General features: G+C 38.4%; 1 protein-coding gene across 1 annotated transcript in view; it reads left to right on the forward strand.

Annotated features, from left to right (window-relative positions):
* The window catches only part of CFTR (CF transmembrane conductance regulator), a 147,342-nt gene that overhangs the window by 18,493 nt on the left and 116,224 nt on the right, over positions 1-12,625 (forward strand). Inside the window, exons 4-7 of the mRNA XM_077841557.1 lie at positions 5,354-5,569; positions 7,974-8,063; positions 9,539-9,702; positions 10,834-10,959. Coding sequence (XP_077697683.1) covers positions 5,354-5,569; positions 7,974-8,063; positions 9,539-9,702; positions 10,834-10,959 — 596 coding nt within the window. The remainder of the gene's footprint in view (positions 1-5,353; positions 5,570-7,973; positions 8,064-9,538; positions 9,703-10,833; positions 10,960-12,625) is intronic.

Consider the following 12,625-nt stretch of genomic DNA (forward strand, 5'->3'; position numbering starts at 1 on the left):
TTTGAACCCAGTTATAGTCTTGGCCTTCACAACATCCTCTGGCAAAGCGTTCCAGAGGTTCACTGTGTGTTGTGTGAAGAAATACTTCCTTTTGTTTGTTTTAAACCTGCTGCCTATTAATTTCATAAGGTGACCTCAGTTCTTGTGTTATGAGAATGGGTAAATAGCACTTCCTTATTCACTTTCTTCACACCATTAATGATTTTATAGACATCTATTATATCCCCCCCAGTCATCTCTTCTCCAAGTTGAACAGTCCCAGTCTTTTAAATCTCTCCTCATGTGGAAGCTGTTCTATGCCCCAATCATATTTGTTGCCCTTTTCTGAACCTTTTCCAATTCTTATATATCATTTTTGAGATGGGGCAACCAGAACTGCACACAGTTTTCAAGGTGTACCATGCATTTATATAGTGGCATTATGACTTTTGGTGACTTATTTGTCCCGTTCCTAACATACTATTAGCTTTTCAGGCAGCGAGGAAGAGTTAGGAGTGGGAATGAAGAAAGCCCATTAATCCCTGCCCTATCTTTAAATCCGGAATCTTTGAGGGTTTTTGGGTGGGTATTATGGGAGCCAGTTAACCTTAATCCATCCCTCTTTGTGTCCTCATAATTCATTAACAGGGAAACCTTTTTTGTGTCACAAACACTGGACTGTAATATCATTCAATGGCAGAAGAATTAGCTTTGAAGACTGCTAAGGAAAGAGAAATCTCTGTTTGTAAAAAATATCTTGTAATCAGCAATGATGGGGAACGGAAATGCAGAAAAACTGACAGTTCAATGAGTCCTTTATAACATGCATATAGTTCAAGGTTTGCTAGTGTGTAGCAATGACTCTGTAAGAGTCTGGCTCAAACTCACAAAAACAAGGGAAATCACACCTACAGCCAAATATTCAGTCTAAGTTTCTGGCCCTAACTTTTTCTGCATAAGGAAATTAACAACAAGAAAATAGTATAAACTGACACTGGCTGCTCCAGCATATTAGAGTTCTTTATTCCGCACAACATTGTGTTTAAAAAGTTAACACTATACAAAAACAATGTTCAAAATATTAAATGGATTGGCCTCTATCAGCTTGCTAGTTTCTAAAAGATACTTTTTAAAGTGATTGCTGAAAAATGAAGGCTGACAATTGGAGCATTGGAATAGGGCCAGATTTTGAGTCTCATGAACACAATTCCCACTGGAGTCGGAGTGAGGACTTCAGGCTTTGTAAAAACAAAACAAAAATGAATATGGGTTTTAACCTTGCTTTCCTTTTGAATTCCTGCTATTCGTATAGCACCTGTTGCAACCAGCACCACAGCTCTGCTCTCAGTAGATCTAGTAATTTCTCTCTCTCTCTCACCTCATGCACCTTAGGTAATGATGTTACTGAAGGGCAGACACTTGCATTCTGGTATCCTAGCATGCTATAATTCACTTTCATAAATTGTTGTGTTAGGCACATCAAACTGTTCATGGTTTGTTCTGTGTATCTGCTTCCCTGCTGCCCTAAACATCTATATTCCTCAACCATTAGATGTCTCTTTAAAGAAAAAAAAACACACTTCTTGCAAGCAATTTACTAGCCAGTTAACCACTTAGTTGTGAGCATAGTTGTAATACATCTGTACAATACTCTCTTTCAAGCATATTTGTGTAACTGTGTATTGGTTAGTGTCCATTTAGGCAAATTAACTGCATCACAAATGCAGAAACAGTTTTAACTTTCCCCCTCCTTGCTCTCAAAGTACTTGTTTGAGTTTTTTAACCTCTAATGCACTTTGGTGCAATATAAATCAATATAGCCATACCTGGGTAATTTTTACTGCTGTCATTTATGCTATAGGAGTTTAAGTTTAGGTAACAGAATGAATATCCCTGAAATCTCCTGTTGTGTAATTTTAGAACTGACCATTTACATGTCCACTGCTGAGCTACTCTATGGACACATGCAAAAACGGGGTTGGGTGCTACTCAAGAAGGTTGATGTGTTCAATGCCTATTTTGCTTCAGTCTTCACTAAAAAGGTTAAATTACTACACAACTTGTGCACAACTTGTTGAAAGACCATACTCAAAAAGTAGTTCTCAATGGTTCACTGTCAAACTGGGAGGGGGTATCTAGTGTGTGCCCAGGGGTCAGTCTTAGGTTCAATACTATTCAATATTTTAATTAATGACTTGGATAATGGAGCGGAGAGTATGCTTATAAAATTTGCAATGACACCAAGCAGGGAGGGATTGCAAGCACTTTGGAGGACAGGATTAGAATTCAAAATGACCTTGAAAAATTGGAGAAATGGTCTGAATTCAACTCAATGACATTCAGTAAAGATAAGGACAAAGTACTTCATGAGGAAGGAGAAAGCAAAAACACAACTTCAAAATGGGGAATAACTGGCTCGGCAATAGTACTGCTCAAAAGGATCACAAATTGAATATGAGTCAACAATGTGATGCTTTTGCAAAAAAGGCGAATATCATTCTGGGGTGTATGAGTAAGAGTGTTGTAGGGTAATTGCCCTGTTTTATTCAACACTGGTGAGGCCTCTGCTGGAGTATTGTGTCCAATTCTGGGTGCCACACTTTAGGAAAGATGTGGACAGATTGGAGAAAATCCAGAAGAGAGCAAGAAAAATCATAAGTTTAGAAAACCTGATTATGAGGAAAGGTTAAAAACACAAGGCATGTTTGTTCTTGAGAAAAGAAGACTGAGGTGACAGTCTACAAATATGCTAAGGGCTGTCATAAAGAGGCTCATGATCAATTATTCTCCATGTCCACTGAAGGTAGGACAAGAAAGCATTGGCTTAATCGGCAGGAAGGGAAGTTTAATTCAGATATTGGGAAAAGCTTTTAACTATAAGGGGAGTGAAGTTCTGGAATAGACTTCCAAGGAAGGTTGTGGAATCCCCATCATTGGAGGCTTTTAAGAAGATTTTGGATAAACACCTGTCAGAGATGGTCTAGGTTTACTTGGCCCTGCCTAAACTTTAGCAGGCTGGACTTGATGAAATATCCAGGTTGCCTCCAGCACTACATTTCTATAATTAATGTCTGCAGAATTCAGAGTGGCTCAGCATGTGAATATTCTCTTAAATAGTCCTATTGCCTCCCACACAGGCACACATATCTCATACCAGGTAGGCAAGACATTCTAGTTAGCTTAAAGTTATATTAATATTTGTTAGCTGTTAACTTGTCAGAATTACAGGACAGAACAATATGAAAAATACCCAGATTTGCCTTTCTGTGTGTGTATTAAATATCAGTCTCTCGCATATATGATCTCTCTGCCAACATGATCTAGCAAATAAGGTGGCACGTTGCCAGTCATTATGCTTTGTATATTCCTGTAAACCTGTAAATCACCTTGCTTCAATTAGCTGAAAACATATTTGATGTCTCTATATACACAACAAACACAGTCACAGACCATGGTATTTCCACTGATGCATAAATGGAATAAATTGTAAATACCAGAGTACATGCTACTTAAGACAGATGTATAAAACTTACCTGGGAATCTCAGGGAACATGAAACAAAGCAACGCCCATGTCCTTGAAAGCACTGCCCATGTCCTTGTTTCGCATTTTTATGAGATGTATGAAGTTGTGGTTTGCTGCTCACAGATGCAGATGGTCTTAACACAGCTGTCTAATGTTGTGTGTCTGTGTCTGAGTGTGTTTTGTAAACACTCCTCCTTTGCCTACTAAGAACACTATTGTCTTTGTCAAACCAGGACTCAAGTTTACAGTATTTGTGTTGACACAATTATATTTAATCTGGCAAAGGTAGTACTTAACACAGGTGATCTATTCCGGGTATACATTTTCATTTCCTGTGTTGAAACAGTCAACTAACTTTTCTGTTCTGATGAGATTGTAGCACATGATGTAAAAGCAGTTAGTAATGCTGTTGTCTTGCTAACCATAAATAATTTAAAGAGTGTGGAGAGGAAAAGAAAAATCAAAGGGGAAAGTCCTGACCTATTTATCACTGAAAACCCTGAGTTACAACTGAGCTCCAGTAGCTCATGTCTTCCTCTCTTCCTGCATGGTAACTCTCCCTGGCACTCAGTTTGGGGGCACCATTTAAGAACATTTAAAGTGTATCACACATCTGTACAAAGAGAGTTTTGCAACTGTCTATTTGTTTAGCATTTGACACGCTCACTCTCTTTGCTGGGAGAGAAACAAATACGATGGGAAGCGAGAAGGGGACACACACACACACACACACACAAAGTTCTTAGCACTAACAATTAAACAAACCACTGAGCTCATTCATATTTCACAACCCTTCTGTGGTTTCCACAGAATATAAAGGAGAAAGTCATACCAAGGAACTCAGGTGATTTTTGCATCTGTATTTTGGGTGGGGTGAGAGGTAGAGAGAAAGAGGTTGTAAGTGGTCAAAAATGAGAAATTGAGCAAGGCCTGGACTGAGCAAATGGAGGGAAACAGACCTATTCTCCTGGCACAGAGCAAACACCAGCAGGATTTAGTGACAGCAGAAATGAGGGATAAGGAGAGATGTGGGGCAAAGCTGATCTCAGGCCCAAGATAAATATAGTGGTTGATTAACATCCACATAGCTATACCAGAGTATTTGTGTTTCGTGCTCTTTTCGTTATTTCCTATCCTTTCCCTTATGTTTCACCCTATTTCTTCTGTTGTTGTTCTGCTAACATTCACTTTAGGACATATTATGAATCTGGCTGTGCCTTATTTGGTTCAGTGATGCACAAGGTAGACTGGTACCCAATGGTTAGAGTGAAGAACCAGCATCTAAAGTGCTTCTGGATTCCAATGTGCTGAGTCATTAACTCAGTTGTTCAGAAGGCTAAAATTAGGGTCTCACTAAAAAAAAAAACCACCAAAAACCCCCCCAGCACAAGCATGTACACACAGGAAAGGCTGAATGGACTAATTGCTTATATTGTTTCTCTTTCTTTATGAGAGACACATTTTGAGAATAAAATCTTTCCCCATGAGCTTGAAAAGTAAATCTAGAAACATATTGCTAATTTAAGCACTATAACATGAGTTACATATCTCAAGAGCAGTAGATATTCTTAAAGTCTATGGCCTGGTTTCACTATTGCATTAATAAAATTTTATGTTGGCTTAACTCCATTGACTTCATTGGAGTTACAAGAACATAATACTGGCGTAAAGCATGGTGAATCAAGCACTTTATGGCTATTGTATCTTCTTTTAATTTGCACTGTGAAGAGAGCAAGCATCCTTGCTTACGATATACTAGAAGTAAATGGTTGATACAGCTTGAAATTAAAAAGTTGTCTGTTCTGAAAAAGAAATTAACTACAAATGCTTTCTCTTGTTTTCTCCTGCAGGAAGTCACCAAATCTGTGCAACCTCTTTTACTGGGAAGAATAATAGCCTCCTATGATCCTAGCAACTCCCATGAGCGATCCATAGCTTACTATCTGGGCATAGGCTTGTGCCTTCTCTTCATTGTGAGGACACTGCTTCTGCACCCTGCTATATTTGGCCTTCATCATATAGGAATGCAAATAAGAATAGCCATGTTTAGTTTAATTTACAAAAAGGTAGCTTTTTCACTTTCACTTGAATGAATAAGAAAGCAAAATTATTGTATTTAGTGTATGCTGCCGGCACAAAAACATTTTCAGAAGAGGGTTAGAAGAGGGGAGGTTTTAGGCAACAAACTATAGGAGAGATCGGGTTTGAATAATAAAGTGAACATAAAGCACAAGGAAAAACTACTCTACAGCATGCAGTTTCCTGCATCCCAGTTATTTATTGACTGTCGTTTTGAAGATTTCCTTTTAAGTGGCTCAAATCTGCCCTCAGATTGATACTGTTGATCTACAGAATTGGAAGCATTCAGTGGTTACCATTAAAAAGTAAACATTTGCCAACAGACATCACACACTCATCACTGTTATGTTCTATATTAAATATGGAGAAATCCCCTGTTATATCTCAGATAGTGATATGTAATAATGGTTGGCAAATGCTGACTTTTTTATGGTGCCTATATATGCATTATATTATCTAGAAGCTGGTGCCCTAAAATTATTTGTCGACCAAGATTCTTCCTTCCTCTGAAAAGTGTCTAGTAACAGATGTTCATGTGCTCTTTGTTTTGAAAATGTGAAAATCTCAAAAGGACTGTGATTTTTGCCAAACACAGCTCTATTTAGCCAAATGCATGTATTATTCATATGCTACAATCTGAAAACCGTCAGATTTTGAGCTAATACAGGGCATTGCTGTTGGAAGTGTATGTCTGTGGAAGAGGGATTGTGCTAGAATAGTTTTTAGATCACAGCTCCTTCCTGTTGTAAAATCCTGATGATTCTCCTCACCTATTCAAAATCACATTTTGCCAGCTGTAGGATGATGTACTTACATAACAAAAGACCAAATCCCCCATTATAATCAAATCCATGTTGAAAAAAATTATCCCTAGATAAAAAACTATCAAAACTAGCTGAGAGGATATACTTTTCAGATCACATCCAGTGGTAGTCTTAGGCCACATCTACACTAGTGAGGTTATAGTGGCACAGTTGTACCGATGCAGCTGTGCCGCTGTAAGATTGCTCTTGTAGCCGCTCTATGCCGATGGGAGAGAGCTCTGCCATCAACATAATTAAACCACTCCCAATGAACGGCGAAAGCTATGTCAATGGGAAAGTTGTCTCCTGCCGACTCGGCGCTGTCCACACTGGTTCTTCTGTCGGTGTAACTTATGTCACTCAAAGAGGTGTTTTTTTCACACCTCTGAGCAACATAAGCTATACTGACAAAAGTGCCAGTGTAGACGTAGCCTTAGGCTCTATGCTTCCAGGGTCCCCAAACATACTCATACATTTCACCTACTAGCTGAAGTGAGCCACTGGTTTCATGAAGAACAGAATCTTCAGTGCAGTAGTTTTCGCTTTGTGAAACTGCTGAGCAAATCTCCTGAACAATGGAAATCTTGCTCTTCAACAAAATAGCAGCTATTTTGTTGAAAATCTTCTTCTCTGATGCAATATAAAAACTCCTGGACCAGTAAAATCCATTCCCCATGCATCAAGTATCAATCATCAATTTTGGATTCCAGGAACATTACTGGGGGCATATGTCCAAAGGCTGTGTTATATTCCTCCCCTAAACTATTCAAAAAGCCTTCTTCGTACCTTGTCAAAGAGCAGAAGTAGCCAAGTAAATCTTGTTCTCCATTAGCTAACTGTTTAGCATAAAGATGTAGTTTTATGATGAATAGTGGTAATAATTGTTTTCTTCTTGTAGTTAAAGCAATTCTATAACTCCAGACCAACATCTTTTTGACTTTCTACAGTTTGTTGTTTTTAAGCTACCAGGGGCTGAAAAAACATAAGACTCAGATATATGGACTTTAAAATACCAATTGTTAACTAATTATAAATTAGAAACCCATTAATAGATTTATGGGAAAATACTCAGAAGATTCAAGTTTTCCTCAGAGATTTTGTGCTGAAAATTTGGGACTGGTCGGGTGTGGATTTTATATAAAAACGAAGAGGTTGAAATCCCATGTTAACTGCAAAATAGAACCTAACTTTAACTATGGAATTGTTACTGCTCCTCATTACAAATTTCACCATGTCTGTCAAGAAATTCTTGTTAAGGTGTGCACTCTAGAGGATTTGGGACCATACACAGAAACACTCAGCATGCATGTGTAATTCAGTCTTGCCTTACATATAGAAATATGCAACAAAGTAAAAGCTAGATTAAAAAAAAGTCTATACTGTATTTGCAAAGTAATATAATGAATACATTAAACTTTAGTGATATAAATAAAACGGATTTAATAAGTGTTTTTCTTTGTAACAAAGATAGCAAATGAAACATTTGTATTACTGTTCACTGGCTGTTAATTACTAATATTTCTATTTATTCTCTTTTATTCAACTAAGTTACAAGGCCATTCATCTTCTGTTTTGTATTATTTTGCAGACCTTAAAACTGTCAAGCAGAGTCTTAGATAAAATAAGCACTGGACAACTCATTAGTCTCCTTTCCAACAATCTGAACAAATTTGACGAGGTATGTCACTGCTTGTTTAAGCTTCTGTATTTGTTGTATCACAGAAACAAAAGTGAGGGACTGCAAAACTTCAAACAGTTCTAGAAGCGTTAGCATCACCTTGGCGACAGTCAAGCAATGGCAATAAATGGCCAACCGTGGTGAGCTGTGCTCATCTTAAGAAAATCCCAAACTGCATTCCCACCTACATGATGTGTGGGTGTGTAGTCAGGGAGAGGCTGATTCAGACCACATCTTCTCCCATCTCCTGTCGCCAAGACAGCGGGGTAGCAGCACAAACCTGTGAAGCAAAGAATGCTAGTAGTAGCATGTGGACTGTACAGTGCTGTATGTTACTCAGTTGATGGAAAGGCCTAGAAACTCCATGAATTTCAAGTCACAGAGTGTCTGTTTGGCCATCCTATTGGGAGGAGAGGCATGCCACTTCCAACTACAGCTAGCGTAAGGCTGAGGTGTGAGGAAGACAGGAAGAGTAGAACTTCTCATGTGATACTTGGGAGGCAATCAGCTACTGTGGTTATGAATACAAGTACAAACCCTTCGCTAGACAAATACTACCTTGTGCGTCCCTCTCCAAACCTCTTTATAGCACGGCTCCCTCAGGACCTATGCTGTCATACAAATGCTAGTATGATATAGACTTGTACCCCCACCATACATCTTGTATGGCAAATAGCTATTAATCTCTACGGCCAGGATGCTGCAGGCATCAGCCATCTCCCCCCGTCAACTGCTCCCATCCTGCTGCCCCTGCTCCCAAAACCACAGAACTGCCAACTCACAGAGGGGAATTCTACGCTGCTTGTACATCTCCCTCTCTCCCTCTCTGCATGTACCAGCCATTATTGCCTAACACTTGTGAGGTTTTTCTTTCTCAGGATGTGCACTGTCTATGACATTATTTGGCCCTCAGGACTACAGGAGTTGGCCCTAAATCCATCCCAGGGAAAACAAATGAGGGAGATGACCATATAGGGAGCAGGTTGTTTTGAATTAATTGCATATACAGCCTTAGTCACTCTTTCACTGAAATAAGTTACCTTCCATAACAGTTTTAAATAATTCTTCATAGGTTCTTTCATATATCTTGTCTCATCTGGCAGTGATTGAAAACATAGAGGGGAGAGGACGGGGGGAATCCTGGTCCCTGTGAAGTCAATGGCCAAACTCCTACATGCCTATATGGGGCCAGGATTTCACTTTGTATTTATACAGCTTCGAGGAGAGTTGTGGACTGAACTTTGTCCCTTGAAAAAAACAAAGCTCATGTGTGGAATGTATATATGCATTGGTATGTCCTCAGTGTAATTAACACCCACATTGCTATGTGCTCAGAACCACAAAATCTCCTCTATAAACTTGTTTTACTACTGGAAATTCTTTTCCTATTCTTTGTGCAAATTGTTCAGAGTATCACCTCAATAGCTCCTCTCTCTTTCATATTGTCTGAGTATTTTTGCTGTGGATTTTTGCAGGGGCTAGCATTGGCTCATTTTGTATGGATTGGACCTTTACAAGTGGTGCTACTGATGGGACTGCTGGTGGAGATGTTAGGGCCCACAGCATTTTGTGGACTTTTCTTTGTGATAATCATGGCCCTTTTCCAAGCTGGGTTAGGACGAATGATGATGAAGTACAGGTGACAAAATGTTAAAGATGTTCTAAATAATTGTATGTTTTCACAAGACATATTGCTTTATGATACTTATGGTCCTCATTTAAAAATGTTACTCCGTTAGAGTCTGCTCTTCTGAGGACAGGATTACACAAAAAAAAATCTGAAGTAAAGAAAACACAATAGAAGCACTTGAAGAAGGGTAGAAAAATATTATTGGGCTAATGCTGATGTGGTTCTTTAATAGACTAATACATTAATAATTAATTGGTCGTCTTACAATTAGTTTGTAAGATTATTTCACATATGGGGGATAGTCCTGACTGAAATCAATGGGGCTCCATGGTGGGTAAATAAGCACAGAATCTGGTCCTGTTTCCAAATCTTGGTATTTATATAGGTTGGTTGTTTTGCAACTGTGTTTATAGCCATTGCCTTGCAAAGCAAGATCCTAACTTTTTTTTGCCTCTTCATGAAGTAAATAAAATTGAAAGAAAAATGGAGAAAGTCAGAAGGAAATAATGGAAGAAAAAGAGATTTAAAAGCAAACTGGAGATTGGGAGAGCAGGAACACACACCAGAATACAGGAAATTAGATACAAAAATGACTTTAGTAAAGTTCGTTGAGCCAATTCATCCCCAAAGTCAATGGAGGTTCCTCCCTGAAGACAGTGGAGTTCAACCAGGGCTGAATTTAGTCCCTTTTTCTTAATGAACAATGTTTAAAAATAGAATCAAATTCTAAAGATAAAAAGATACTATTGTTAACATACACAAAGCCAGACCTTACTTACCTTACACTGGAATTCCTACTGATATGTCACAAATGAGTAAAATGAGCACTATTTGCCCCATAAAATGGCAGATAAGGCATAACCCTGCATTCCTTGTGAACTCCACATGCCTCTTAATCAGAATTTGGAGGGTGCAAAGAACGCAGGTTCAGGGTCTTATTTATTAACATTGAGTGTGTAAATATTAAAAATTAAGTATTTAATATGTATAAAGTAGTGAGAAATTTTATAAAATATTAAGACTCATTGTCAATTATGTGAATCATACTTCCTAGAGTTTTTCTTCATAATGCATTAATTATTTGTCTTTGAATGCACAGTATTATTCACTATTATTATTTAATGCCTCATTATTTTACAGAGACAGGAGGGCAGGAAAGACAAATGAGAGACTTGTGATCACCTCAGAAATAATTGAGAATATACAGTCAGTTAAAGCTTATTGTTGGGAAGATGCAATGGAAAAAATGATTGAAGGCCTTCGAGAGTAAGTGTATTCATTTGTCAGACTCATTTCTATAAGGTTAAAAAAATTAAAATTCTTAGACGCCTATGAATAGCATCCATGGTTACGTTAGTTAGGAAACAAGACCCATCAATATTCATCCTTCATAAATGGGCCATCAGCAGGCAGTGGGAGGAACATTCCCTCACTGTGGTTTTGTTTCTTCCCCAATTTATCAAGTGCAGTATGGAAGTTTTGTGGTTCTATTTTTTGCTTTCTCCAAACCATTTGATAAAAGCAACTCTAAATGACAGGGCATGAGTGGAGATGGTCCATTGGTCTGTTATTTCCATCTTGCTGTATAAAGCAGCTAGCCCCCTCAGATGGTGTTTCATGTATTCTAAAAGGAATGCAGAGGAAAAACTCCCATTCTGGGCTTGGAAAGAGCTGTTTTTTTTATCTCTAAAACGTTGATGGTTATGGAAAAAAAATCAGAAGACCTGACTGCTTAGCTATATGTAACTGACATTCAATGTTACCATTTAACAGGTATAGGTAAAGGCAATCCTAGCATTTGTATTTGTTTCTAGCTAACCTATTCCTTACCCTACCAAAAAAATGGTATCTGTGAGATTATGATTATTCAAGGCTTTCTTCCAGTTCTGAAGCAGAGGTATGAATCCTCTGCAGCTATTTTGCACAGACTTCATTAAAGACCCCTTCAAATCTTGTAATACAAGGCTGTTGGGGTCATGTCATGCTTAAGAGTTAGAAGTACTCCTGCTTTATATGGCTATACTGGACTTATAAATGTGATAATCTGGGAGATCTTTGTGCAACTACCCATTTTAACCTCCAGAGCTGAAAGTATAAATCACTACAGTTTGAGCCACAGAGCCAGGCTCCCTACAGAAGAGCTGTAACAGATTCACAACCAGTACAGATCGGGCATGGTGGGGAGGAAGGGACATAACACATGCTGGCTGGTGGGTTACTCTTGCATCAAACCTATCGGAGTAGTGCATCTACTCCCACAGAAAGAGTAGGAATTAAGCTTCAGGTGTGTGGCTGGGAAAATAATAAAAAAGAACAGAAGAAATGTAAGGACCATGTTTCATGTAAATAAAAGGAATGAAATAATATTATTACCCAAACATGTCCTTATTGTTCAGCTGCTTATGTTGTGCCTTTTAAATGGCAACCCATAGAATGTGCAGCGCTTGTTTCCTTCAGTGCAGAGAAGTCCTTGAAAATGATGGTACCTGTAATCTATTTTGATTCAATATGGACTGAGAGGCTGAGTTTGGATCCAGATCTGAATTAGGGTTGGCTGAGGTTCAGAGTCCAGGCTGAATCAAGGCTAGGTCCTAGATCTCATAGAACCAAAAACTCATGAGTTGTTCTTGTGAGATTTGGGCCAAACCTTGTGAGTAAGTACTAAAGAAATGAATAGACATGTATATCCCTACAACTGAATGTTGCACAAATCTGTAGAAAGGCTATTCTGTATTATATTCCACAGGTTTATTGACCCTATTAAGTTTTTAAAGAACCCCATTGGTTTAATAACTCTTGTTAAGTTGTGTATGACTTTCTTTAAGAGAAAATGGCAAAAATTTCATGAGAACATCTTACCTCACATACACTTTCTTCCCTCTTGTGCCATCCCACAGAGCAGCAAGTGGGCCCTTGACCCTGTTCATCTACA

This window comes from Eretmochelys imbricata, chromosome 1 (genome assembly GCF_965152235.1).
Source record: "Eretmochelys imbricata isolate rEreImb1 chromosome 1, rEreImb1.hap1, whole genome shotgun sequence".
NCBI lineage: Eukaryota > Metazoa > Chordata > Testudines > Cheloniidae > Eretmochelys > Eretmochelys imbricata.